Source organism: Dendropsophus ebraccatus, chromosome 11, assembly GCF_027789765.1.
Source record: "Dendropsophus ebraccatus isolate aDenEbr1 chromosome 11, aDenEbr1.pat, whole genome shotgun sequence".
NCBI lineage: Eukaryota > Metazoa > Chordata > Amphibia > Anura > Hylidae > Dendropsophus > Dendropsophus ebraccatus.
The window spans coordinates 23256501-23284492 of NC_091464.1; the positions used below are offsets into that span (position 1 = coordinate 23256501).

General features: G+C 42.5%; 1 protein-coding gene across 3 annotated transcripts in view; it reads right to left on the bottom strand.

Annotated features, from left to right (window-relative positions):
- PHTF1 (putative homeodomain transcription factor 1) overlaps positions 1-27992 on the bottom strand; it is an 83750-nt gene that overhangs the window by 32558 nt on the left and 23200 nt on the right. For all 3 annotated transcript variants that reach the window (XM_069944687.1, XM_069944688.1, XM_069944686.1), the window contains exons 5-9: positions 22351-22509; positions 14819-14975; positions 12705-12806; positions 7183-7333; positions 2860-3030 (exon numbers count right to left, since the gene is read on the bottom strand). In XM_069944687.1, coding sequence (XP_069800788.1) covers positions 2860-3030; positions 7183-7333; positions 12705-12806; positions 14819-14975; positions 22351-22509 — 740 coding nt within the window. The remainder of the gene's footprint in view (positions 1-2859; positions 3031-7182; positions 7334-12704; positions 12807-14818; positions 14976-22350; positions 22510-27992) is intronic.

Genomic DNA, 27992 nt, shown 5'->3' on the forward strand with positions numbered 1-27992 from the left:
TCTCTCTGCGCAGGTCCTGCTGTGTCTCCTGTGTCTTCTGATGTTCAGCCTGCTTCTCCCGTACTACAGTGAGCGGGATGAACATTAGGACACCAGTCCCCTCTCCCTCTCTGGGGCCCACTGCAGGCCCTGGCACTTGCCAGGGTAAGCCCTGTGCTAAGACCAGCCCTGGTGGCATGTGTTTTTGCACTCTGGCACTACTGTCAGAAGGTAACAACATCCAAGGAGGTGAAATAAGGTCAAAAATTATTTTATTACATCATGGAAACAAAAGAAGCAACAATTTAACCATTTTCAAGTTACGGTCATAATTTATTTTTATTTTTTGCAGAAATCAATAGTACAGGCAATTTTAAGAAACTTTGTAATTGGGTTTATTAGCCAAAAAATGCCATTATCTGCATTCGAAAAGACTTTCCCCAGTCCCCCCCCCCCCCCCGCCTCTCTCTCATTCACTGCTCATTATCAGGAAATCTCAACTTTTTTACATCAGTCGAGCTCTGTCTGTTCTATGGAGAGGGGGAGGAGGGAGATTAGTCGGCAGCAGAGAACAAAGGATTACACAGTGGGACCTGTGTGAAAGCCGGTATTCAGACGTCAGAGAGGTCAGAGGAGATAGCCCGGTGATGTAGCGGTTAAATAACTCTTTGTCCTGTTTTGGTGCCTCATCTCCCTCCACCCCTTCCCTCTCCATAAGAGAACCATGAAGACATGGGGGAGAGCTTCAAACTGCTTTTTTATGATAAAAATGCATTTTTCGGGTAATAAACCCAATTACAAAGTTTCTTAAAATCACCTCTGCTATTAAATTCAGCAAAAAAATTGAATGACAGCGACACTTCAAGCTTGAGAAAAAGGGTTGAAATGTCGCTTTGGATGCTGTTACCTTCTTGCATTCTGCATCATGTGGTATAGTACTGGTAACTTTGAATTTTTAATCTCCTTGAATTTTTAAGGTGTGGTAGTTTTCTTTTACACCAGTATGGCCTGTACTGACTGGTGGGGTGCTGTGGATTGCCTTTTTCTTTTCAATAGTGCCATAGATGGTTAATAAGAATTTATAAAAATAATCCTATATACTGTATATATTTATACTATATATAATCAATGCATTCATTGTGTTTTCTATCAAGTCATCCCCAGATCTGCTCTTTTACCTAAATACTATGTATAACTTTATAAGGTACTGACACTGTAATCATTTTCTTTCTGTCTCTATACTAGGCACAAGACCAGGTCATGAGCACCCCCCCCCCCCAGATATTTTCCATTTGTTTCTCCAGCTATTACAGAACTGGATGAGTGGCACCATGCAAGGATACAGTGGGGTCAATCTATCTGACAAAATGTATAGGGATATTTTAACAATGGAGAAGGCAATGAATTAGAGCGACCTTGTCAGAGCAATTACCTGGCATCATGATAGGGTCAGTGACTTCCTATTTAGCACGGTGATAGCATTTTCCTTCATTGAAACTAACTATGTGTTAGATGATACCCAACACCACTTCCATAAGGGGACTGAGCACAATGTCTAATCATATACTGGTACAGTTGTTTGCCTTAAGCCACTAAGCTCAAGGTGTTGCATGATGTATACATGTGTTTAAAACATACACAATAGAATTGTTGTGGGGGGATAAACTTACGTCAATAAAGTATACATACTAATTCACTGTCGACCCCGTCCTCTTCCCCCGGGTGCCATCTTGGGTCAATGTCATCAGTGGGATGGGGGGGGGGGGGGGACTCGTCTCCTACCTCTTAGCCGTCTTCCACAGCGGTGAATGGGAGAGGAAAAGGCTGCTGGTGCACTTGCGCACTAGCAGCCTTTTCATTGGCTGGAGCGCATGACATGGCTTCCAGCTTGCTCAGCCCTGATTGGCTGAGCAAGCTGAAAGCCATGTGATGCGCTGAAGCCAATCAAAAGGCTGTTGGTGCACATATGCACCAGCAGCCTTTTTTCTCCTATTCACTGCTCCGCAACACGAAAGTGAGGGAGATCCGAGGACGGCGGTTGAAGATGACGGGGACGTGGTCCCCGGGAGATTAAAACGGCGATCGTCACCAGAGGGAAGGTAAGTATATATGCTGTGTGTGTTTTTGAAGGAGGGGGGGGGGGGGGGCGCTGGAGTAATCCTTCAAAGAGACTCTGTAGGTTTATGGTGTCCTATCTAAGGGTAACAAACTAGTGACAGAGAAGCTGAACAGAATGATCACTTACATTGTTCTGTGCAACAGATCCAGAGATATCCCCCTGTATAACATGGACTAGTCCTCTCAATTATGTGTGTGAGCCCAGTAGTCCTGGATATTCATGAAAATCAGAAAACTCTACCCATCAGCTTCTGATTGGCATTTATTCATCCATGCTGTGTATGGGCAGTCACCTGTCAATCAGCAGCTTGGGGGAGGGGGAGGAGTGTGGGGAGAATCCTATTCTCCTGCATATTAGGAGAACGGCTGAACAGAATGATGTAAGTAATACACCTGTTTTGCATTTATATCACTAGTTTATGATGCTCTCATTTAAGGCTAAATAAACCTAGTGACAGATTCTCTTTAATCAGCACAGAATTTTGGACCCATTTAGATTTTTTTTTTTTATTCAGGGCCAGACATTCACAACATTGTATCCAATTATATCTACTTTAAACTGTAAAATTATCTACGCTATATATGAACACACTGAGGATTTACTGGAGCCTCATTACCCAATAAAATCTCATAAAATACAAGAATATACAATAATAATAATATACAAGGCAATACAAGATTCTACATTATATTTCTGTGGAACGAAGGTTAGACAAGATGAGACAAGCTGAATTATTTAGTTAAATGTAAAATAAGGTCAACCTGAGAATTATGATGGACACATGAGTTCACGTTCCTCTTGGTCAATCTGCATCCATTATCACTTGATGCCCCTTCCACGTTCCTCAGGGATGAGAATTCATTTCTTGATTTCCCATCTTCCTCGCTTGTCAAATCTTCTGACATTCCTTTATTTTCTTGTCTCATTCCACACTGGTAAAACAAGATGAGATGTTAATAGATCAACTCATTACAAGTAAGTAATGCCGCACAATGGTTCTATCCGGCATCATATGAATCAGGCAATGCACTAATACATCAATTGGGGATAACTGGGGTTTTAGTAACATCCACTGAACGGAATGCAAAGAGTATCCAAAATCTCACCATGTTTACTGATGGGCACAAAAAGTAGTAATCTATGTAATGAATGAATGTAATGATTTCATTATTTTGAATGGAGTCCGTTTGCCTACGATGACTTTATTAAAAACAGGTTTCCGGTATGATTAGTGTTGAGCTGATCTGTCAAAAGTGTTCAAGTCGGCAACTGAAAGACTCAGCATTTGATTACCGGTGGCCGTCCTAGGGCTGCCAAGAAAACATGGATACAACCTAAGATCATGTCCATGTTTTCCTGGCAGCCCTAGAGCGGCATGCAATCTCTGCAGCCACCGGTAATCAAATGCCGATTAATATTGGTTTAAGAGAAAAATTGGTTTAAGAGAAAAATTGATCGCTTTATATACATTTTTTCTGATCTATAATAAAAAATAAAAAAAAACAGAAATTCTGGTGTTTTGTTTTCTGTTTACGCCATTCGGGAACAATAATGTAATATCTTAATAGATTGGACAATTCCGCATGCTACAATATATAATATGTTTATTTTAAAAAATATTTTTATAATGGACCAACAAAACACAACAATCACTGAACTCAGGGAGAACAGTGAAAAATCTCCCTGAGTTCAGTGATTGTTGTGTTTTGTTGGTCTATTTTTCATTGCCCCAGTAGCCAGAATCCTGCTCCACACTGACGAGGGGCAAATACCCCGAAACTGCAGTCTGTGGATGGATGCCTAGCCTTGGTAACCCTTGTCTTATGTCATTATACTCGCCACAGAGTTAGACTTTGACTCACAGGGGCCACCCTGGTGTTTCCCTATTTAGGTCCCAAAGCTCGCAACAGAGTGAGGACCTGAGGGACTACGTATCAGGGTGGTTTGGTGCTCTCCCCACTAGGAGGCACCCCTTGGCAATGGGCTTCCTTCTCTGGAGAGAGGGATATCTGGCTATTCCCGTGTTTTGAGACTCGTATTTTTATAATGGGAAAGGGGGCATATTAAACTTTTACTGGGGGCGTGGGTATAAGGGTTTTTTTTTATACTTTTACATAGCATAGCATAGATCAGTGTTATCGGCAATCTGTACATAGAGCCTGCCTGAGAGCAGACTATGCATAGAACGCCGGACAGACAGAACGGAGGCAAGAGGCTTACCCTCGCCTGTCGGTACATGAGATCGGGACCGATCACTCAATGCTTGTTCTGTCACAGAGTACCTTAAACACTCTGATCGCTATAGATTGCGGCGTTTAAGAGATTAATGAGACGCAGCTGCCTCTCATTACCTCTGGCCACGGACACACTGATATGTGCAGGACCCCTCTCACTGCAGGGGTCCCGCACACATTACACCCTTTCAGTGTCAGGAGCATGCATATAAGAACAAACTAGGTATGTGCAGCAGGAAAATATACCTATATCTACATATACGTATACTGTATCTAGGTATTGCTGACGTGAAGGGGTTAAAAAAAAGAACTGTCGTGAATTAAAATGATGCACCAATCCAGCTGTAGCCCGGCCCCCGCCATTATCAATGGCGGGGGCCGGGCCAGATTGGAGCTCAAGGGGTGGTAGCCACACACCCAGAGCTCCTAACGTTTTTTTTCGGGCACAACTAACAGCATAGGAAGATAGTTTCACAAACATGGTCTGTATGCGTTTAAAGTATCCGTTTAAGGGTAGCTTCACACGTACCGACTCGCAGCGTTAATAACGCTGCGTCTTGGCTAGGTTCTGGCAGATCACTTTCACTACATACACACAGCGGTCTGAACGACCGCTTCGTGTATGTAATTCTGCCGGCCGCTTAAGCCCTTCAGCTGCCGCCCGGCTCCCGCTCTGTATACATTACCTGTCCTCGCTGCACGGGGTCCTGGCGTACTGCTCTCCCGCCCGGCCAATCAGTGTGTTGCCCTGCCGGGACCCCGTGCAGCGAGGACAGATAATGTATAAAGAGCGGTGGCGGAGCGGGAGCCGGGCGGCAGCTGAAGGGGTTAAGCGGCCGGCAGAATTACATACACGCAGCGGTCGTTCAGACCGCTGTGTGTATGTAGTGAAAGTGATCTGCCAGGACCTAGCCGACTTGCAGCGAGTCGGTACGTGTGAAGCTACCGGTATGGAGAAAAAAAAACAGATGCAAAAACTGATGCATTTGTGTGTTTGGATTAGTTTTTCCATTGACTTCCATAAAAAAAAGGGATCTTTTTTTTTTATTATTTTTTTTTTTTTATATACACAAATATGTGTTTGACCCACATTTGTGTACATTTAAAAATGGATCCATTAAACAGACAGAAAAAACGCAGTGTAAACCCAGCCTAAGGCCTCATTCACACGTCAAAATATGGTCTCCAAAAATATACTGAGTCCACAATTTTCTGTCCACAATCCGCAAAAATTTGTCCGTAGTGTCATCTGTATCGTCCATATTTCTAGCTGATCCGTAAAAACGGACAATACAAGAGGTGGAATGTTCAAAATGACGACACTAGCTAGAAAGTAGAATCTGTAAAAAATGGATCTTTACAAACTTCTAATGGTGCGTCCGTGCTACAATTACAGTCCACACAAGGACACGTCCGTTTTTTTGCTGCACATAGAAACCAACGGGATATAAATTTATCTGTAATTGCAACTTTTTCCTGTAAGTTGTTCATGAAAAGGAGATAAAGTTTAACCCGAGAATCTGCTCAATTATTTGTCAGCGCGTCTGCTGAACTACAAGCAGAATAGAGGTTAAATTTAGGCATTCAGCTGCTGGAGACCTGGTCTTGTTACCAGGATTGTTCCCTCTTCTGGAAATGATATCACATACACAGTAAAGTAGTGTACTATTGTTTTTTTTTAAGGGTAGTTCCTTATTCTACGTTTACACGAAACAATAATTCGCCCAATCTATCATTTAACGATTTTGAAGCAATGATTTCGTTTTTATAACGATCAGCGTTAATCGTAAGAAAAATCGTTATTGCGATAGTTTTTAAGATCGCTTAAGCCCATCTTTCACATAAGGTGACTCTTTGAAAGACTGTTTACACGAAGCGATCTACAAATTTTTTGTGAACGATGATTTGAGAACATGTTGAAAGATCAAAATGAACGATTTCTAGTTTGTCGCTTGATCGTACACTGTGTTTACACGGAACGATTATCGCTCAAATGCCATCGTTATTGCAAAAATTGGAACGATAATCATGTAAACGCAGCATTACTAAAATCTATTTACAAGCCTAATGCTACGTTTACACGGAACGATTATTATTCGAATTTTCACAACAATGGCATTTGAGCAATAATCGTTCCGTGTAAAAACAGCGTACGCTCAAGCGACGAGCGAGAAATCGTTAATTTTGAACTTTCAACATGTTCTCAAATCATTGTTCGCTAAAAATGTGCTGATAGCTTAGTGTAAATAGTCTTTCAAAGATCCACCCTATCTGCAAATGTTTAGCGAACAATGATTTGAGAACATGTTGAAAGTTCAAAATTAACGATTTCTCGCTCGTCTCTTGATCATACGCTGTGTTTACACGGAACGATTATTGCTCAAATGCGATGGTTATTGTGAAAATTCGAATGATAATCGTTCCGTGTAAATGCAGCATTAGGCTTGTAAATTGATTTTTCTAAAAGCTGAAGATAGAATGATTATCGTTCGAATATTTGCAATAACGATCGCATTTGAGCGATAATTGTTCCGTGTAAACACAGCAAACGATCAAGCGACAAACTAGAAATCATCGTTCACTAGAAAATTTGCAGGTCGCTTTGTGGAAACAGTCTTTTAAAGATTCACCCTATGTGAAAGATGGGCTTAAGCGATCTCAAAAACGATCACAATAACGATTTTTTCTTACAAATTTTCTAATGATTTTTCTAACGATTTATTCATCTAAACGCTGATAGTTCTAAAAACCAAATAGTTGCTTCAAAATCGTAAAACGATCGATAGGACGAATTATCGCTTTGTGCAAACGAAGCATTAATGTAATAAGAATATTAGCTCTAGCACATACCCGATTCTTTCCAGCATCTGTAATGTTACACTTGCAGGCTGAGTAACTGGTCTCTTGAATGCAGGAATCTGCTTCTCTCCATCCGCTAATCTCAGTGTGCAGATCATGGTATGGCCTGCAGTTCTTTTTGGGAAGGGTTTTCCTATTCACTCTACATGAAGCAAAGAATTTGTGTGAGTTCCATTTTATTTTGCTCATTTTTCTGGTAAATTTTTGGCACATAGAGTGGTCAAGCCTTATGGGGACTGTGATGCCACCATCCATTAGTAGGTGGCTACCCTATTATCAATATAGGAAATTGTATTTTGCCACACAGTGTTTGTGGCCCTAGGCTCAGTTGTAGATCGCCTGCATCAGGAGTGTAGATATTATGGGGGAGATTTATCAAACAGGTGTAAAGTAGACTTGGCTCAGTTGCCCCTAGCAACCATTCAGATTCCACCTTTTATTTTTCCAAAAATCTGATGAATGAAAGGTGGAATCTGATTGGCTGCTAGGGGCAACTGAGCCAAGTCTACTTTACACCAGTTTGATAAATCTGCCCCAAAGAGTGTACAGGTAACAATAACAGCCATTTATATAGTGCCAACTAGAGATCAGCGTAAGTTGAGCATGCTCGAGTACGATCGACATTTGAATACCAGAGCTGAAGAAGTTGGATGCAGCCTATGGTCTTTGGCAGTATCCATGTTTTTTAGTACTCCCTAGGGTTGCATCTAACTTCAGCCACCGGTAATCAAATGCTGACTAGAGATGAGTGAACCTCGAGCATGCTCGAGTCAATCCGAACCCAATCGTTCGGCATTTGATTAGCGGCGGCTGCTGAACTTGGATAAAGCCCTAAGGCTATGCAGAAAACATGGATATAGTCATTGGCTGTATCCATGTTTTCCAGACAACCTTAGAGCTTTATCCAACTTCAGCAGCCCCAGCTAATCAAATGCCGACCATCGGGTTCGGATGGACTCTAGCATGCTCGAGGTTCGCTCATCTCTAATGCCGACCAATCGGGCTCCAGTTGTGCTCATCTCTAACGCCAACATATTACACGCTGTACAATACAGAGGGTACATGAACAAACAAAATCAAACATAGTTAGAAACTAATTATCAGTTCAAATAATAAATGTGGGGACCTTGCTTGCAAGAGATTTTATTCTATAAAGGAAGTAGGGCTGACAGAAATAGTAAGACACGAGTTGCACTATAGTTCAGCCATGGTTTTATAGGGTAGTATACATGAGCCAGTTACAAGTCAGAATCTCTGCATATACAGATAGAGTGCATGGAGTGTGGGGATACTGTAAATAGCCCAACCACTGACCATCTGGAGCTCCCTATGGAAAATACTACATTATAGGTGTAGTTGGGAAGAGACTATGGGATTTGATCAAATCCTGGGAAATGATGAAATGACCGCGCCGTTCCATAATTTCCCTAGGGAATTGATCAAATCACTGAGATTTCAGGGAAATGATGGAGTGAACTGTATCATTTCCCCCTGCAACATAGAATTTGCTTACCGTATCGCCTCTCTGCCCCCCAGCCTGTCCGCTCTGCTCCCCGTCCACCTCCGCCGCCTCTCTGCTCCCCGTTCCGCTCGTTTCCCCTGGCCTGACCACTCTGCTCCCCGTCACGCCCCCACCGTGGTCCCGTTCGCCCCGCCCTGCAAAAACCTCCTGCTCCTCAGTCCGCCTCGCCGACATATGCCTGCCGGGAAGGTGTGCCTCTCTGCTCCCCCGTCTCTCTCCGCCGGCATATGCCTGCCGGGAAGGTGTGCTGCTCTGCTCCCCCGTCCACCCCGCCCTGCGACATGCCGCCTGCTCTCCCAGCCTATCCGCTCTGCTCCCCGTCCGCCCCAACACCATATGCCTGCTGGAAGGTGTGCCGCTCTGCTCCCCCGTCCACCCCGCCCTGAGACATGCCGCCTGCTCCCCCAGCCTATCCACTCTGCTCCCCGTCTGCCCCAACATATGCCTGCCGGGAGGCATACCACTGTGCTCCTCCGTCCACCCTGCAGTTATATGCCTGCCAAGGAGGTGTGCCACTCTGCTCTCCCATCCGTTATCAATCCATGCTATGTATAGGCAGTCTACTGTCAATCAGCAGCTGAAGGGCAGGGAGAGGGGTGTGGCAAGAATCCTATTCTTCTGCATATTAGGAGAACGGCTGAATAAAATGATGTAAGTAATACACCGATCTGTTCAGCATTTCTGTCATAAGTGTATGATGCTCTCATTCAAAGCATCATACACCTGGTGACAGATTCCCTTTAAAGAGACCACAGCAATAGGCTACAATGTAAAAATAAGGACAGAGAACCCCTATTGTTGCAAAATAACTTATTGTTCTTAATTAAATAAATTATTAAGAATCCAGACCATTAATAACGGTCGTTATTTGCTCCTATTTTTACTTTGTGGGAACATGGCCTTACATAGCCAAATTGTATATTCTATATTTTTCTGAACAGTCAGAAAATTAAAACTTTAATAAATGGAACCTAATAGGAAATACAGCTATAATTATTCACAAAGAGACGGCAACTAAGTGATATAACAATGTCCTATAATGGGTTGTTTGTAAATTTGCACATCTTTATTAGGATGTTTTGAACAGCGTTGCACACAGGAAATAAAAAACAAATCTTACATTTATGCAAATGACTATGTAAAACAGAAGATTTATCTATTCCACCCAAGGCTTTCTTTCAACATAAACATAATTATGCAAAATTGCAGTAAAAGATTTCCTCCAAAGATGACAGTGTACTCTCAGCAAAACACAAAATACTCACTTTGAGGGTGTTTGCAACACCTTGTCTTGCGCCTGTAGAGAGAAGCAATAGTGCAAAGACTTCACAGATGAATTAAAGTGTCACTGTAGTTTTTTTTTTTTTTTTTTTGCAGAAATCAATTTGTAATAAATGCAAGAAACTTTTTAATTTTGTCATTGGGTTTATTAGGCAAATATGCCATTATCTGCATTAAAAAAAGACTTTCCCTGGTCCCCCCCACCTCCTCTCTCTTATTCACTGCTCATTATCAGGAAAACTCAACTCTTTTAGATCAGTTGAGCCCTGTGTAACCTATGGAGAGGGGAATGGGGAGGAGGGAGATTAGTCGGCAGCAAAGAGCAGAGAACAAAAGACTACACAGTGGGAGCTGTGTGAAAGACAGTATTCAGAGGTCAGAGAGGTCAGTGCGGACTGTCAGAGGAGATAGCCGGTGATGTAGCTGTAAATTAACCCTTTGTTGTCCTGTTTTGGTGCCTCATCTCCCTCCACCCCTCCCCTCATAGAAAACCATAAAGACAGGGGGGGGGGCTTCAAACTGCTTTCTCATGATAAAAATGCATTTTTCGGCTAATAAACCCAATTACAAAAGTTTCTTAAAATTGCCTGTACTTTTGATTTCTGCAAAAAAAAATAAAAAATTAAGCGACAGTGACACTTTTAAATGAATGCACTATTACGATCAATAAGTAAATATTTTTACATGACCTGGTCGGCAGTGCCGTGCAGACTGTGGTGGTGCTGGTCATTTTTCAATCCAAGGCCTGATTCATGCAATTGGCTCTGGTTCATATATGTAAATTAAGTTGTTTGATGCCATGCAGATGAGCCCAGCGCCCAGATACCTCTTCCCCTGGGGGCGCACGTCTTCTGAATCAAGTTCAGTCAGACTCTGCTTGTCACCCAGGGGAGGAGATATCGTTGCACTGGGGGGTGCTGGGCCCTGCATCCATTGCACCAAACAACTTCATTGGCATGCATATATATATTATATATAACAGAGCTAATTGCGGGTACATGGCGGTCACCATTACAATCTGCGTGGTGGCACTAACCAGGTTGTATAAAATTATTTATTCATTGATACTAATAGTACAGTTGCTTCAATATAAATGGTCAGTAAAATGTGGCTCTTAAAGTAAATCTGGCAGCTGCAATTCATTTTCCAAACTTCTGACACTGTTAGATAGCTGTTAGATCAAGGAGACACATAGCACCTTTCATATATTTGTCTGTGCTTCCAAAACATAGGAAAAAGCTTTTGCATGTGTCACCCTGAGAAGATCTTGAGAAAGCCACTGCCACTTTTTACTGAAGAATCAAAGCATTTTTCTGCGTCCTGGAAGCACAAATGAATATATGAAAGGTACTGTTTGTTTCCTTGACTTAAAGGGGTTGTCCGGCGATAAAAAATTATTCACAGAATAACACACATTACAAAGTTACACAACTTTGTAATGTATGTTATGTCTGTGAATGGCCCCCTTCCCCGTGTTTCCCCCCACCCACGCTAGACCCGGAAGTGTGGTGCATTATACTCACCGCATCTCGTGTCGTCCACGGTCTCCGATCGTCAGCAGTGACGTCTTCTTCGGGAGGCCGGCGGATCTTCCCGAGTGCCGGCCGCCCTCTGCAGCGTCATCCGAAGCTCAGCCGCGATTGGCTGAGCATAACTGTGCTCAGACGCTGCCACGTCATCAGCTGCTCAGCCGCGATTGGCTGAGCACAGTTATGCTCAGCCAATCGCGGCTGAGCTTCGGATGACGCTGCAGAGGGCGGCCGGCACTCGGGAAGATCCGCCGGCCTCCCGAAGAAGACGTCACTGCTGACGATCGGAGACCGCGGTCGGCACGTGACAGGTAATGTATAGCGCACCACACTTCCGGGTACACGGGTGGGGGTGGTGGGACACGGGGAAGGGGGCCATTCACAGACATAACATACATTACAAAGTTGTATAACTTTGTAATGTGTGTTATTCTGTGAATAATTTTTTATCGCCGGACAACCCCTTTAAGTATATACCTTACATATATTATAAAGTATAGACATTAGAAGCTCAGACATAGAATGCATATTCTCCAGGGCCAAATATATGTCAATGTATACCATTGTATACCCATACCAGGCCCATTCAGTTCTATTGGTGACTATGGTAGGTTCTCATACAGTATTAGGCCATGTTTACACAACGTATGTTTAGTATAAATCACAGCCGTTGTTGCAATTTGCAACAAAGGCCGCGATTTATGCTAAACATACGTTGTATTTGAATGAATGGATTCCCGGCAGGAGTGTATACACATAGTATACGCTCCGGGCCTGGATTCCCTCCCGCCGCACGAGAAACTGACATGTCAGTTTTCTGCGGCCGCTATTCATTAAATAGCAGCCAGGGCTCCGATTTGGTCCTGTGACACTGGGATTGCAGGGCCATTCTATGGCCTCCCTTCCCTGCTTGCGCTCGCTTTGCGGAGTTGGCGGTTGCTGACCGACACAGTGTTGATTTAGTGTAGGGGCAGGTGACCTGCACGTGGTACATGGGGCAATATGGTTTGAACAAATTATATACCAACATCCTGGCGTTGGTTTTTAAATGTAGCAGAGTGGCATTAGTGTCAGCCATACGTGTGATGTGCAGCAGCTTCTTCTTCTTCATGTCCGTACTCCATGTCCGTAATTTGACATTTCATATGGTAAAAAAATATTTCAAGAGCCCACCTGCTTACCTATTAAAGAGGAAGGATTTCTGTAGGTTGCAGGAAGCCGGAGTTTTAAAGTATTTACTGAATTCTTTTTTGTCATCGCCATTCTGTGACTTGTGTAATTTTCTGCATAAAAGCAATTTAAATAATTATAAGGCTATTTCTAGTGGCTGTCGGCATAATGCGAGAACGCTATCGCGTGGTTTATGTAACATGCAAAGTAAAAACCTTTTAATAAGAGGCAAATCTAATTTACGGACAAAGCTTTACATTCCCGAACATAATTTATTACATGTAAACCTGTAAGATCTATAAACCTGGATCACATATGTGATTGGGAATTTGCATATTATTTGCTAGGATATCATCAAACAACAATTACAATTGCAACACTTGCTTTATAGTAATACTAATATGAAGGATAGGAGCATATTTCCCTTCTGGGGACTTTTACTTTAATCTGTAGAGCTCTAATAGTTTTCATTCCGTTACAATTTGTCACCTCAATAGAAACTAATAGCACTTGTAATTCCTATGTGTAAAAAGAAATGGATTGTAGGGACTAAACGGAGCGATACCAAGGCTATGTTCACACTGCGTAAGTTCTGCAGAAATCACGGCCGTTGTTACAACAGTCGTGATTTCTGCGGTTCTTACGTAGTGCTGCAGGCTGAGGGAATCCCGGCCGGAGTGTATACTGAATAGCGGCCACAGAAAACCCTGTCAGTTCACACAATGGAGCCAGAGCCGCATGCTCTATTGTGTGCAGTGGGGAGTTCTAATGCTGGTACGCACTAATGCGCCCACATCAGAACTCAGCGGCGCTAAAGATCATCCAGCCGGTACTGCAGTACCGGCCGGGACAATCTTTTCTAAAACTGGCCGTTCTGTTACCCGGCCAGGTCACGGAATGGCCGGTCTCTTACCAAATAAGAACATAGCCTAAGGGTGTGTTCAGACTACGAAATTCTTGTGGATAACTTTCCGCGGATTCCGACGCTTGCGCCCATGCTCTCCCGCTCGCATCTCCGCCCGTCCCATAGACTCCATTCTTTGGGTGGACGGCAGAATCTGCCTGAACATAGAATGGAGTCTATGGGATGGGCAGAGATGCGAGCTGGAGCGCACAGGGGGAGAGCGACGGAATAGTCAGAAAGTTCATTGGGAGAAGGGGCACTGATGTTGAGGGTAATTTTCTTACTGTGATCCTCAGTGCCGGGGAAATCTTGACTATGCAAATGAGGAGGGTTGGTGCACTTGGGTCGGGACTACCCTGGAGGAGGCTGAAGGGAGGGGAAGTGGGGTTATTTACATTGGGCTGTAGGAGAGGAACTGAGGAGAGGGAGTAATGTATTTTTACATGGGACTATACACAGGAGGTGGTGAGGGGAAGTGGTGTTATGTTATGAGTTGAAAAAGATGGGTAGGGTCCTATGTTGGAGATGGCTGAGGAGAGGGCATGTTAGGCTATGTTCACATTTATGGGTTACAGCTACGTAGGCAACCTGAAATGTATAAGTAGAGGAGAATGTTATATGGGAGTGTATGTTGGATTAGGATGACGAGAGAAGAGTGATGTCCTTTACGTGGGTGTGTACGTAGGGGAAAGCTGAAGGGGAAATGATGTTCTTAACATGGACTGTATGTCATAGGGGCTTGTAGGTGTTTACAATGCCCCCAGAATCTGCACTAAGCAGCTTGTTAGCAAACAGTCAGCAATTTGAAATAGCAAATGTTATGAACATGCTGCATGCACAGTTTTTGGTCACCAGAAGTTGCGACACGAGGCCTTTCCCTCTGGTGCCATGTGGGAAAAAAACATGATTTACTTTCTCACCCCCACATTCACACTGCAACCCCATTGGGAGGGGGGTTGCGTGCGCCTGAATCTGACCGAGAATAGGGGCCAGGGACTAATTTAAGACAGGCGGTCTTCATAAATCTCCGACCTTGTGTTTGTTGGTCTTGACAGTTCTCCACCCTTACAAGTAAGTTTTATTTTTCTCTTCCTGTGACTCCAGAATAGGTTATCTACAGGTCACATCCATGCTGGGTTACAGGAATGTTACTGCATTGATCACAAAGTATATTGGTAGAAAAAATGCTCTACATTGAAAATCATTGTCCTGGTCTCCTACCTCTGCCTCTTTCCGCCATTTGATCCTGACACTCTGTTGCCCTGTGTGGAGACAATCTGACAGTGAACCGTCCCGAGAAGCAGCATCAGGCACATTGGTCCGGCCTGCTCAGTGGCGCTTGCCACAGGAACCATGCAATACAGCACTATAGCTGTCACTGCAAAAATAGTATATAAAAAAGTTAGTGCATCAAAAATAGAAGAGTGCATTAATCATACAAATTCCATGTAACATTTCTTGAGATTTTGGCGATTAAAAAAAAAAAAAGTCTCTCTCAGCCCACACGTGATCGCAACAGCCAAGAGAGTGGGATGTGCTGTAACAGCGGAAAATAGAGCAGAGATACTATGAACACAACAGGAGGGATGGATCAAGCCGGTAGGATTTGTGTGTTGTTCAGGTGGAGAAGATAACAGCTTCATTCTTTGCTTTCACGTCTTTATATAAAAATGACAAAAGTGCATCCAAAAATTGCTTTTATTTCTTATTTTTGCCAAACTCTATAAAGTTTGTTTCAAGGCTTTACTATAATGTTTTGAGCCTTAAAGCGACTCTATACCCACAATCTAAGATCTGTCCTGAGGTCCGTTCGGCAGGTGATGCAGTTATTGTCTTAAGAAAACAACTTTTAAAATTACAGCCCCGAGCCCTAACCTTGCACCACCCCTCCGTCCCTCCTCTACACCCTCTTCATCATTAGGAATGCCACTGGAACATTTTCTTCATGCTGAACATTTGCACAGGTGTCTTAACAATCCAGCCCATGTGCCGGGCTAAAACAGCTGACGAATAGTAGGCAATCTGCCTGGAGCATTCCTAATGATGAGAAGGGCAGGGAGGAGGGACAGAGAGTGTGTGCCAGCCTAATGCATACACAATCTAGGCCACTCCCATAGAGCACAGGGCTGCAAGTTTGAAAGTTGTTTTTTAGAACAATAACTGCATCACCTGCCAAACAGACCACAGGACAGATCTTGGATTAAAAGCAGCTATCCGAAGGTACAAGCGGTTTGGGGGGGGGGGGGGGGGGGGGGGGGGGGTCAGATTGTGGGTACAGAGTCACTTTAAAGGGGTTAACTGGTATCAGAAAATAGTTTTATTTCAATACAATCACCCAAAGATGTATACTAATAGTATTGACTTCAGTGTTATGAGTGATTACCTCTGAAAGGAAATAGAAAACTAGAAGAACTACAAAATGTGTCTACAGATCCCAGCCTCCTCCCTCTCTCATGAGACAACTCATCATCATCTGATGTCACAGGAGGCGTGGCTGGATCTCGTCTCTGACCTCTAGCCCTGCCCTCTGAGTGATACCATGATCTCTGACCAGCCCCTCTGGCCTACATAATCATCTCCCAACACAGATACATATATATCTTTATTGGGACATGAACATTATCAAAGCAAAATAGGTGATAACTAACTGATTGGTGGGGGCCAGAGTGGAGCAGTGGTTGAGCATGCATGCTGCTACTCCATTCACTGCATGAGGGGTCTCCATTCCAGTGATTGGTGGGGTCCCAGGGGTTGACCCCCCCCCCCCCACCACCACCAATCAATTACTCATCCCTCACCGTGTGGACAGGAGATAACTTATCCTTAAAAAACACATAACCATAATGATTGATGTAATATCTATACTACTTTTTATAAAGTTTTGTCATTTAAAGAGACTGTCAGTAGGGTTATGGTGTCCTATCTCAGGGTAGCATAAACTAGTGACAGAGAAGCGGAATAGAAAAATGTATCACTTACATTGTTCTGTGCAGCTGATCTAGAGATATCCTCCTGAATAACCGGGACAATAAGTATTCCTCTCCAATATATGCATGAGCCCAGTAGTCCTGGATATTCATGAGAAGCCCAAAACTCCACCTACCAGCTACTGATTGGCAGTTATGTTGTGTATAGGCAGTCAAGTGTCAATGAGCAGTTGGAGGGTGGGGAAAGGAGTGGGGCAAGAATCCTATTCTCCTGCATATTAGGAGAACCGCTAAACAAAATGATGTAAGTAATACACCGATTTGTTCAGCATTTCTGTTGCTAGTTTATGCTTTCCTCATTTAAGGCGGCATTATCCAGTGACAGATTCCCTTTCAATATAATTTTACAAAAATAGAGAATTATAACTGCATATTATTTATAAATAATGGATATTCTTTTAACTAAATGTATCTTATATTTAGTAGATGGGATTATTTATCGGTTAAAACCACTGGGACCATATCCATAATGGGGTTAAGGTGTCACACATAAGAAATAGGCCTTGGGGGACACAGATATAAAGCAGAATATGTGAATGTAGAATGAATGTCTGTTTTCCCATATTCTGTTGATTTAACAAAGATCTATTGGTTATGAACACAAGCAATTATATTTTATCTGTCAAGTGAAAGTGAAAAGATGAACTCAAGCGTGTAACTGGTTGGCATAGTTCAGCGAAACTCGAAGCAGAAGTTCAGGGGGCAATATGCTGTTGGGCGGGTATATCTATATACTCCAGGCACCACAATCTGTACACTGCTAATATGAAATGATCATCAGAGAACGCTTTATGGTTGGTTGTCATACTGCCCTAAAACCGTTCCTACATTTTTCTGATTCATTGTAATTCATTGAAAATATGATACAAGAGCAAGGATTCAAGTAGCTAGCACTTTGTACAGCGCTTTAAAAGCACTGCTGCCCTAGTTATTATGACATGTTATGGCATATGGATGTAAAAGAACATGACTCCCCATTCAGAACCATAGCTTGGAGGACTGGATAGGCCCATGCACTTTCTGGTCCAATGACTGATTTCAGTAGGCACTGTGTAAACAGTATTGTTGCAGGGAAATTAAAAAAAAAAAAAAAAAAAAAAAAAACAATACTAGCTTGATTCCCTACAGATGACAGCTAATTGCTGGTTCCAATTGCAGGTTGGTGTCCCACCACGGGTGTTAGTGTTTTACACCCCTTGCAAAAGCCTGTACTTCAAGTAACTGTGGTAATGAAGTAGTACCTAAGTTTTGCCACAAGATGTCATTATTGTATGTAACTGTACTTGTATTTTGCACAGCTGCAGGTAAGTAAAGGGTTATTGTTTCTTGTAATCTGTACACCAATGAGGACCTTCTCTACCTATCTCTAAGCTTCTTTCTTTCCATGCTTTCTTCTCCACCACTCACAGGGGATATTACAACTCCTGTAGGAAGTTGTCACATGGGGAGAGGAAGTATACACCCACTCTTAGTCAGTCTTAGTCTGGTTGTTGAGCAGAGAAGACGCAAAACAAGTTGGTCCCTGCTGTGGTCCAGCTGGGCCCTGACTTTGCCAGATCCCCACTCCAGAACTAGTCCGCAGTCTTAGTCAGGTTCCCGTGCTGAACAGACGCACATGGGAGACGCAGACACCAGTTTCTTGAATGCCGCACTTTTACACACTATGCAGTGTTAAGCTACTCAAGGGAGAGGACAAATCAGAGAAACACCAACCTACGCCGAGAACAAGTCTAAAAGAGCAAGACAGTATCCTGATAGCAAGAGGAACTGATCCAGATTGAGAAAAGTTGCTAGAAGCCTACGTACTCTCTCTCGCAGTGCAGGTATAACCAGGAAATCTTGGCCACTCTGCTCAAACCAGGTAACGAGGTCTGGGGCTTGTGTTACCCTCATAGGCTGTTGGGCAAAAGGTGGTATAGCGACAAAGGTTGAAACACAGGCACAAGTAAACTATTTTCAAGTCTTCAGTATTCTACTACTACTTCTTCTTCTTCTAAAGTTCCGGCAGAGCACATTACTACTTGCGCTGGGACTCTCACAACCTACTCCTCTCTACTACTCTGAACCTGCAGGACAAATCAGAGAAACACCAACCTACGCCGAGAACAAGTCTAAAAGAGCAAGACAGTATCCTGATAGCAAGAGGAACTGATCCGGATTGAGAAAAGTTGCTAGAAGCCTACGTACTCTCTCTCGCAGTGCAGGTATAACCAGGAAATCTTGGCCACTCTGCTCAAACCAGGTAACAAGGTCTGGGGCATAGATACCACATCTTTGGGTCATCTCCCCTTTCTGTGGGTGGCGGTACCAATAGTCCGGGTGGGTCACAGCTGCACTCCGGACCACCGTGATAAGTACCCAAGGGCCCCTCTCACAGACGGTCATCGACCACAGGGGAAAGGGTATAGCCCGCCACTCTAAAATAAAAGCAGATGTGCCTTCATACCTGTGTGCCCACCTGGCACTGGCCTCAACAGTATACCATCTGGCTGAGCTATATCTCGACCACCCACCACAGTAGTGGAGTCACACAGTACCATCTGGCAAGTGAACGGTCGAGCCTCACAGGAGTGCACCACAAATCCATGGGCCGATACTTTCACCTTTTTTGATGGAGGTGAGCTGTGTCACCGGTACCAGGGCTGGCATCAGCACACTGCTTACCCAAGCAAGTGCCAGGGCCCACAGCGCTTCTAGGGGCCCAGAGAGGGAGAGGGGCCTGGTGTTCTAATGTTTAGCCTGCTTACTGTAGTGACGGGTGAACGGGCTAAACATCACACAGGAGATGGAGCAGGACATGCAGAGAGAGAGAGAGAGAGAGAGAAAAGAGTGAAGGACCTGATCACATGACTTGAAGGTCCTCGAACCTTATAATGTGAAGAGCAGCCAGAAAGAGGAAGAGGGAGAAGGCTGAGCTGTAAATGCTCTGTGTTAGTGTTTGAGTGTGTCAGTGTCAATAATGTGTGGTTGTGTATGTTAGTGCTGTCTCGAGTGAAGGGGCCCGCTGAGGCTCTGCAAAAACCTGGACTGGTACTAAACTGTGACGAAGTGTGATAAATCACACCTGCATACAGTGGCTAACTGATGCACAACGCTGCTGCAACACTGACATTGGAGTGGTTTCCCCTGCATGCAGAAGAGAGAGGAGGCGTGAGCCCTCCCATAGACTGCCTGTATGACATGGAGGCTGGCGGGATTCCGTGGCGGAGAATTCCACCGCGGAATTCTGCCAGTTTTACTCTATGTGAACTGGGCCTAAAAGAAATGCTCTGGTAAGTGACTTCGATGCGGCTATTTTTGTTTTTATTGGGTAATATAGTAATTAGGTCAAGTAAAAAAAAAACGTAATTTTCTTTTTGTTTAAATCCATTATTTGTTTAACAAGCCACAAATCCTAGACCAGAGGCCTTATGGGGAATGACTAATCTTATGTGCCAGGCTTCACAAAGTTGTTTTCTATGCTAAGTACAAAGACTTTATCAGAGAAGCAGTTCTGTTTGAACTAAAAAACAACAATAACCTTGTTAATTTAAGAATCTGATGACTCCCAAAGTAACCAACCTGCATGTGGGGAGATACTGGTAATTAAAATATTAAAAAAAAAAAAAAAATATATATATATATATATATATATATATATATATATATATATATATATATATATATATATATATATACATACATATATATATATACATACACACACACACATTTTTTTTTTTTTTTCTTTTTGGAAGTTTAATTTTGGTAGTCAGCAGTTCCTGTAAATAAGAATATTTGTTGTCTTAAGTAATTTAATAAGTTCTGTTCCTCATTCTGTATGCTGGGATTGTGGCCCCAGGCCTCATTCAGAAGACTCTGAACATGTGAAAGCTATTGGAGCTATTTTAGAGAAAAGTACACAAAGATGTTTCTATGTACAATCCATGATACGTCGCATAAAGTTGGAATCACATTTACTACAAATGGAGAGAACATTTCACGTCTTTTCTGCTGGTTATGGACATAGTAGGTACTACGGGTGACAATGCCAATAAATTTGTTGTCTCCTTTTGAATAGCTGTTGGGTAAGCACTTCAGAAATTAAAGGAGTACTCCAGTGATTTTTTTTTTTTCCCCTCTCAAATGAACTGGTGTCAGATATTTGTTATTCACTTCTATTAAACCATCTCTAGTCTTCCAGTACTTATCAGCTGCTGTATATCCTGCAGGAAGTGGTGTATTCATTCCAGTCTGACACAGTCCTCTCTGCTGCCACCTCTGTCCATGACAGGCACTGTCCAGAGCAGTAGCAAATCCTCATAGAAAACCTCTCCTGCTCTCAAGAGTGGAAATAATGCACCTCTTCCTGCAGGACATACAGCAGATGATTAGTATTGGAAAGCTTGAGTTTTATAATAGAAGTAAATTACTAATTAATTGACTGATTTTTTTTTGGTTGGAGTACTCCTTTAAGCATTTGAACAGAAAGCTACTCCTCCCTTCCCCCCCATACACATACATGTACGATTCTCAATACAAAGACAATTCACTGACAGACGCCTTTTGCAGCGCCTTCGTTACCGATGTCCTTGCAGCAGCATACATTACCTGTCCAGGCTTCTTCTCCGCGCTGTCTTCATCCCCGGGTCCCGCGCGCTCTATCTTCAGAATGGCCAGTCAGCCTACAGGCCACACTCAGCCAATCACAGGCCGCGGCGGTCCCGGCCTGTGATTGGCTGAGCGCTCCCGTCAGCAGTCTGTATCTTATACTTTACCCAATCCTGTTTTTCGGTGCAGCAAGGCCGGGCGACGCCATCTGGAACACAAGTGACGCAATCAAGATGGCAGCGCCTGGCCTTGCTGCACCGAAAAACAGGATTGGGTAAAGTATAAGATACAGACTGCAAAGGCATGACAGGAGTTTCTTTTGAAAAGAGCCGGCGCAAGACAGTGAATTAAAAAGCGAATAAAAACAAAAACGCGGGTGAAAGAAAAAAATTTAAAGTATTTACAAATGTTAATAAAATAAGAAATTACATTGAATTAGGGAATACATTTTTTTTTAGAATTTTGTCCGTGATTGGTTCTCTTTAAGCCCATGTTTTGCATAGGGTGAATTTTTGAAAGACTGTTTACACGAAGCGATCTGCGAATTTTTAGCGAATGACCATTTGAGAACATGTTGAAAGATCAAAATGAACGATTTCTCGCTTGTCGCTTGCTGTGTTTTCACGGAGCGATTATCGCTTAAATGCCATCGTTATTGTGAAAATTCAAACGATAATCGTTCCGTGTAAACGCAGCATTAGTTAGAGATTGTTTATCGTTAATCGTTCACCATATTTCACAGAACGATAGTCATGATCATTACAACGATTGTTACTACAATAGATTACTCCATCTGATCCCAGCAAATCACACTGAACGATTAGTGACCGAATGTGGAATTACAGCGACCGATTACCAATGGTTTTAGGGTCATATTATATCAACGATCAGCGACACGTGAACAATTTTTTGATCGTTGCCTGCAACTACACAGGACAATCATCATTTAAATTTGAACGATAACGATTTTCCACACGATAATCGTCCTGTGTAATAGGGCCCTTACTGTAACCCCATGCTTCTCCTGGCTAGATCTAGAGATTGGTGGTGGTCTAAACACTCAAACCCTGACCCATCAAATCTTTTGACAACACATCATCTATTTTTATGGAGATACTGAATATAAAGTATATATAGTGTATGATAAAGACTTTGGTTACTTTACAGACATTATACCTTGCATGACGTAAAGCACCAAGAGCCAAGTAAAGACACCGGGACTAGTCACACGCATCCACCACTTGCTGAACAGAGGAAACAGTACCACCCTCACCAATCCTTTCCGAGTGAGGGATGTCCATGGGCTCTCTGGTTTAGCTTTGGCAAATGTGGAACCTGAAACGAATGACAATATTAAAATTTAAAAAAATAAATAAATATCTATTTATCTATCTTTTCATAGTATACATATATATATACACACACACACACACACATATATATATATATCTCTATCTATCTTTTCATAGTATACATATTTACAGAAGCCTCCAAGTCATTGATAAACTTATAATACTTCTGCACATATTTGTCAATAGGGTACAATGCCAACCAAATCTCTTAGATCAAAATAATTAAAAGTATACCGCTCATTTTAAAAGATTTAAAAAAATTTTACTTTAATTAAAAGGGGTTGACACCAAAAAATGTTTTCTTTCAAAATCAACTGGTGCCAGAAAGGGCCAGGGATTTGTAATTCACTTGTATTAAAAAAAATCTCCAGTCTTCCAGTACTTATCAGCTTCAGTCCTGCAGGAAGTGGTGTATTCTTTCAAGTCTGACACAGTGCTCTCTGCTGCCACCTCTATCCATGTCAGGAACTGTCCAGAGCAGTAGAAAATCCCCATAGAAAACATCTCCTGCTCTGGACAGTTCCTGACATGGACAGAGGTGGCAGCAGAGAGCACTGTGTCAGACTGAAAAGAATACACCACTTCCTGCAGGACATACAGCAACTGTAAGACTGGAGATTTTTTAATAGAAGTAAATTGTGCATCTCTGGCACTTTTTCTCTGAACTACCCTTTTAACCATTTAGGTGAAAAGGTAATTTTAATGCTCCTACTAAGCCCCTAAGAGCGCCAAGTAAACTTACCACTTACTTACTCAACTTAGTGTATTTTAGATCTTTAAAGTAAAATAACTGGGGTGAAGGAGACCTTTAAAAAAATGGACAAACCCCTAGGAGTGGCCCAGATATACTATTCTCCTCTATATGCTATTCTGTCTATTTATGCCACTTAGTTTTCCTCAATATACTCCTCTTCACTATATGTTATACACCATCTGTGTATACTGCTTAGTTATCACTATGTAATCCGTACTTTATATACTATTTGGTCTTTGTCGATATATTACCTGTTTCTTTATACACAAATTCCCCCCCCCCCCATAAATACTGCTCAGTCATCTATATACTACTTTACCCTCTATATATTACTTCAACCCCCTATATATACACTATTCAGTTGTCTATATACTACTTCACCCTCCTACAGTATACGCTGCTCAGTTGACTATATACTACTTTATCCCCATATATATATATATATATATATATATATATATATATATATATATATATATATATAGCGCTCAGTCATCTATATACTACTTCACCCCCCTATATATACTGCTCAGTTGTCTATACACTACTTAATACCCTACATATACTGTTTCGTCATCTATATACTACTTCACCCCCATATATATATATATATATATATATATATATATATATATATATATATATACACATACATATACACACACATACTGCTCAGTTGTCTATATACTACTCACTTTGTTTTGAAAATTTGAAACTTTAGAAAAGTAAAGCAAAAAAAAAAAGAGGCTGTAATTCTACTTTTGCATAAGTTGTGAGGAGCGGCAATGTTATGAAGGGGTCACAGCTTGTGTTTGTTTTCTCTGCACACCTGACTGGTGGGTTCGCAGTGTACTTGTCTTGGACGATTGCTAAGGTCCACAAACAAAAACCATAAATATTGAGTTTAATGGGTGGAGTAGAGCTCTCTGCCACGGCTTTTGTCAGGTGATAGACAGCATTGTTGGGTTATGTGTTGATCGAAGCAGATGGACTCTTTGATGTGGCAAGTTATTGAAATCAACGTTTGTGTTAAGAAAAGAAAACCAGACAATCGAGTCTTTTTCATATGTTACTAGAAGAATTTTGGTGGGTTCGGTCTCATATATGAGAGTACTAGAAAATGTATCCGGCGCTGCCCGGGTATAAAGTGTCAGTGCGTAAATTAGATTTATTGTAAGGTGCCAAGGAGGCCAATCTATGTCCTTGTTTTTTTTTGTTTAAGGTGAAATAGCCAGTAGCCTTATATGCCCCTATATACCCGACAGTTCTGCACTGTTTATGTAAATTGTATCTTATGCACATTAGAAATAAACTAAAAACTTCAAACATCTGTCCTGTATACCTGTAGTGTATAGTTGGGGGGGGGGGGGGGGGGAGCTGTAAACCTGTAGTGTATAGTTGAGGGGGTCCTGTAAATCTGTAGTGTGTAATTGGGGGGGGGGGGCTGTATGCCTGTAGTGTATAGTTGAGGGAGGTCCTGTATACCAGTAGTGTATAATTGGGGGGAGGGCTGTATACCTGTACTGTATAGTTTGGGAAGTACTGTATACCTGCAGTGTATAGCTGATAGAGGTCCTGTATACCTGTACTGTATAGATGGGGGTCCTGTATACCTGTAATATATAGTTGGTGAAGGTGCTGTTTACCTGTAATGTATAGTTGGTGGAGGTCTTCTACACCTGTAGTTTATAGTTTGAGTGTCCTGGATACCTGTAGTGTATAGTTGTTGGAGGTCTTGTATACCTTTGTATATAGTTCGGGGGTCCTGTATACCTGTAGTATATAGTTGGTGGAGGTCCTGTATACCTGTAGTGTATAGTTTGGGGTCCTGTATACCTGTAGTGTATAGTTTGGGGTCCTGTATACCTGTAGTGTATAGTTTGGGGTCCTGTATACCTGTAGTGTATAGTTTGGGGTCCTGTATACCTGTAGTGTATAGTTTGGGGTCCTGTATACCTGTAGTGTATAGTTTGGGGTCCTGTATACCTGTAGTGTATAATTTGGGGTCCTGTATACCTGTAGTGTATAATTTGGGGTCCTGTATACCTGTAGTGTATAATTTGGGGTCCTGTATACCTGTAGTGTATAGTTTGGGGTCCTGTATACCTGTAGTGTATAGTTGGTAGAGGTCCTGTATACCTGTAGTATAGAGTTGGTGGAGGTCCTGTGCACCTGTAGTGTATAGTTTTGGGGTCCTGTATACCTGTAGTGTCCTCTATACCTGCAGGGTCGTATTTAGGCACCATTAGGCACTCGTTGTCTGCCTAGGACACCACCTTGCATGGCCGTATTGGTCTGGTCTGGCGGTGTTATCTAGTCACAGTATAGCGGTATTGGTCAGGTCTGGTATAGCGGTGTTATCCAGTCACAGTATGGCGGTAATGGTCAGGTCTGGTATGGCTGTGTTATCCAGTCACAGTATGGCGGTATTGGTCAGGTCTGATATGGCAGTATTATCCAGTCACAGTGTGGCCGTATTGGTCAGGTCTGGTATGGCGGTGTTATCCAGTCACAGTGTGGCCGTATTGGTCAGGTCTGGTATGGCAGTGTTATCCAGTCACAGTGTGGCAGTATTGGTCAGGTCTGGTATGGCGGTGTTATCCAGTCACAGTGTGGGGGTATTGGTCAGGTCTGATATGGTGGTGTTAAATGTGACCTCTGAAGCTATTACCTACCAATCTATCCTGATGCTAATTGGTGAGTGAAGATGGGGTGTCCTCAGGTTTAGTGCTTAGGGCAGCAGCAGCTGGTAATACTGCCCTGTATACCTTACTGTATAGATGGAGTAGGGGGTCTACCAGTTATTTCTGTGAATGTTGTGAGGCAGCTGCCCTAGCAACCACAGCTCCCTGTGAAAATGAAAGTAGTAATCCTATTGGTTGCTAAGGCCTCCAACTGCCCTTTACTGGTGGGCAGAGCTGCAGCTAATTATGTCACCTGTGTGTGCAGTGTGGAAATTTTTCCATTCATTTCTATGGGGAGGTCTTCCGCATCCCCCTCTAACCTTCCCGGGCACCCAATGTATCTGTGGGCCAAATTTGGGGTCAAACGGTTCAGGCTATATGGGACAGACAGACTTTCATTTTTATGATATAGATATTCCCATGGTATAGCCAATCCATGTCTCTTTAACATGATTACAGCATTCTGATGTTGCTTTGCCCCAATTTCACTATGACTTTGCAGTAATTGTAGTACAAGAAAAATTCTAAAAAAAGAATGCCATGCATCAGACATAATTGCCTTTTATTAGTGGGGGTGTTACAATGTGGACAGGTATGTCTATAGGCAATAAAGTACTGCCCTAAATTATGTGAATGGTACAAGCCCATAATACCTATATAACATCAGTAATCCAGTCATTGTGCCTCTGCATATGTGGTATCCCACCACGGGTGTTTCATGGTTTATTTTTTTACACCTGTCGCAAAAGCCCCTTTCTCCAGGTTAAGTGGTGATGAAGGTATTCAATAGTTTTTATATGTGTACCATGTGCTTTTATTGACCTTAAGTGACTTATATGATTTTGTTCTGTATGACTAATATGGTTTTGGATAAATACGTTGCATGAACTTTTGAGTAGAACGACAGAGGTCCCCTTTTGATCTGTGGACAGGACCGGCAGGGGTCCAATTTCTAACCATACTATTGACTGTCTGAATATGACATACAGACATTGAGACTGGACCGGGACAGGACCAGACTTGAACTTGGACAATTATTGCAGTCTTGGTCTTGATCCGTATACCATTGTATATATGTACAGGAGACTCATTTTGGCCAATTTCTGTTGGTGGCCCACATTGTCATTGTATAATAAAATTGTTTTGCTTCCATGCAGAACCCTCCCCTATTCATTTATTCTCTATATGTTATTGCGAGGGACTCATAATCGCTACTGGTGTTAGCAAAATACACTATAGAAGTATCAGTTCAAATAGTGTCGTCTAGTTAGTGAGTTGGTTAAGACACATGTATGCAGTAGCAACTACAGACAACCAGTTCTTTCAGTACTTACTGTATATTCTATCTATTCTGCATTGCTAGACACTACAAGAGGGAGAAAAGTCTGGGATCAACCTAGCCCATAACGTAAACCAGTCTAAAAGGTGCAGGGCAGTATCCTACAACACAAGAGGAACTAGCCTAGATAGAACAAACTACCTATGCTATCCTATCTATGTATGCTATCTTGCAGTGCAAGTAAACTGTGAAACCTCGGGCACTTAGCTTCACCCAGGTAACCATGGCTGGGGCTTGTATAACCCTATTAGGACGAGTACCTCGACACTGTAGGGCAGGTGGTGGTCAAACCATAGTCTAAACACGGGTGCAAGTCAACTTCATTCTCAAGGATTCTTCTCAAGTTTCGGCAGAGCAAAGTACTACACTGGGTTAGGACTCCCTTGACAAACACCTCTCCTCTACGCTACTCCACTCTACTTTAAACTTTTCAAGCTCTGCTACAACTACCTCTAATCTACTCTACGTTTTCAAGCATCTCCGCAGCACAAACCAAGTCAGGCACAAAGGTCTGTACAAAGATTTATCTACTTGCTGCCAACGTGTTTTGTATTACTAAGAGACTGTACAGTAAAACTGTTCTATTTTTTTTTAACACTGGTACTCAGTCATTCTTTCCTTTGCACCAGCACCTATACACATTAACCGTACAACTTGGCTTAATCTTCCCATTCGTGTGGGTGGCAGTA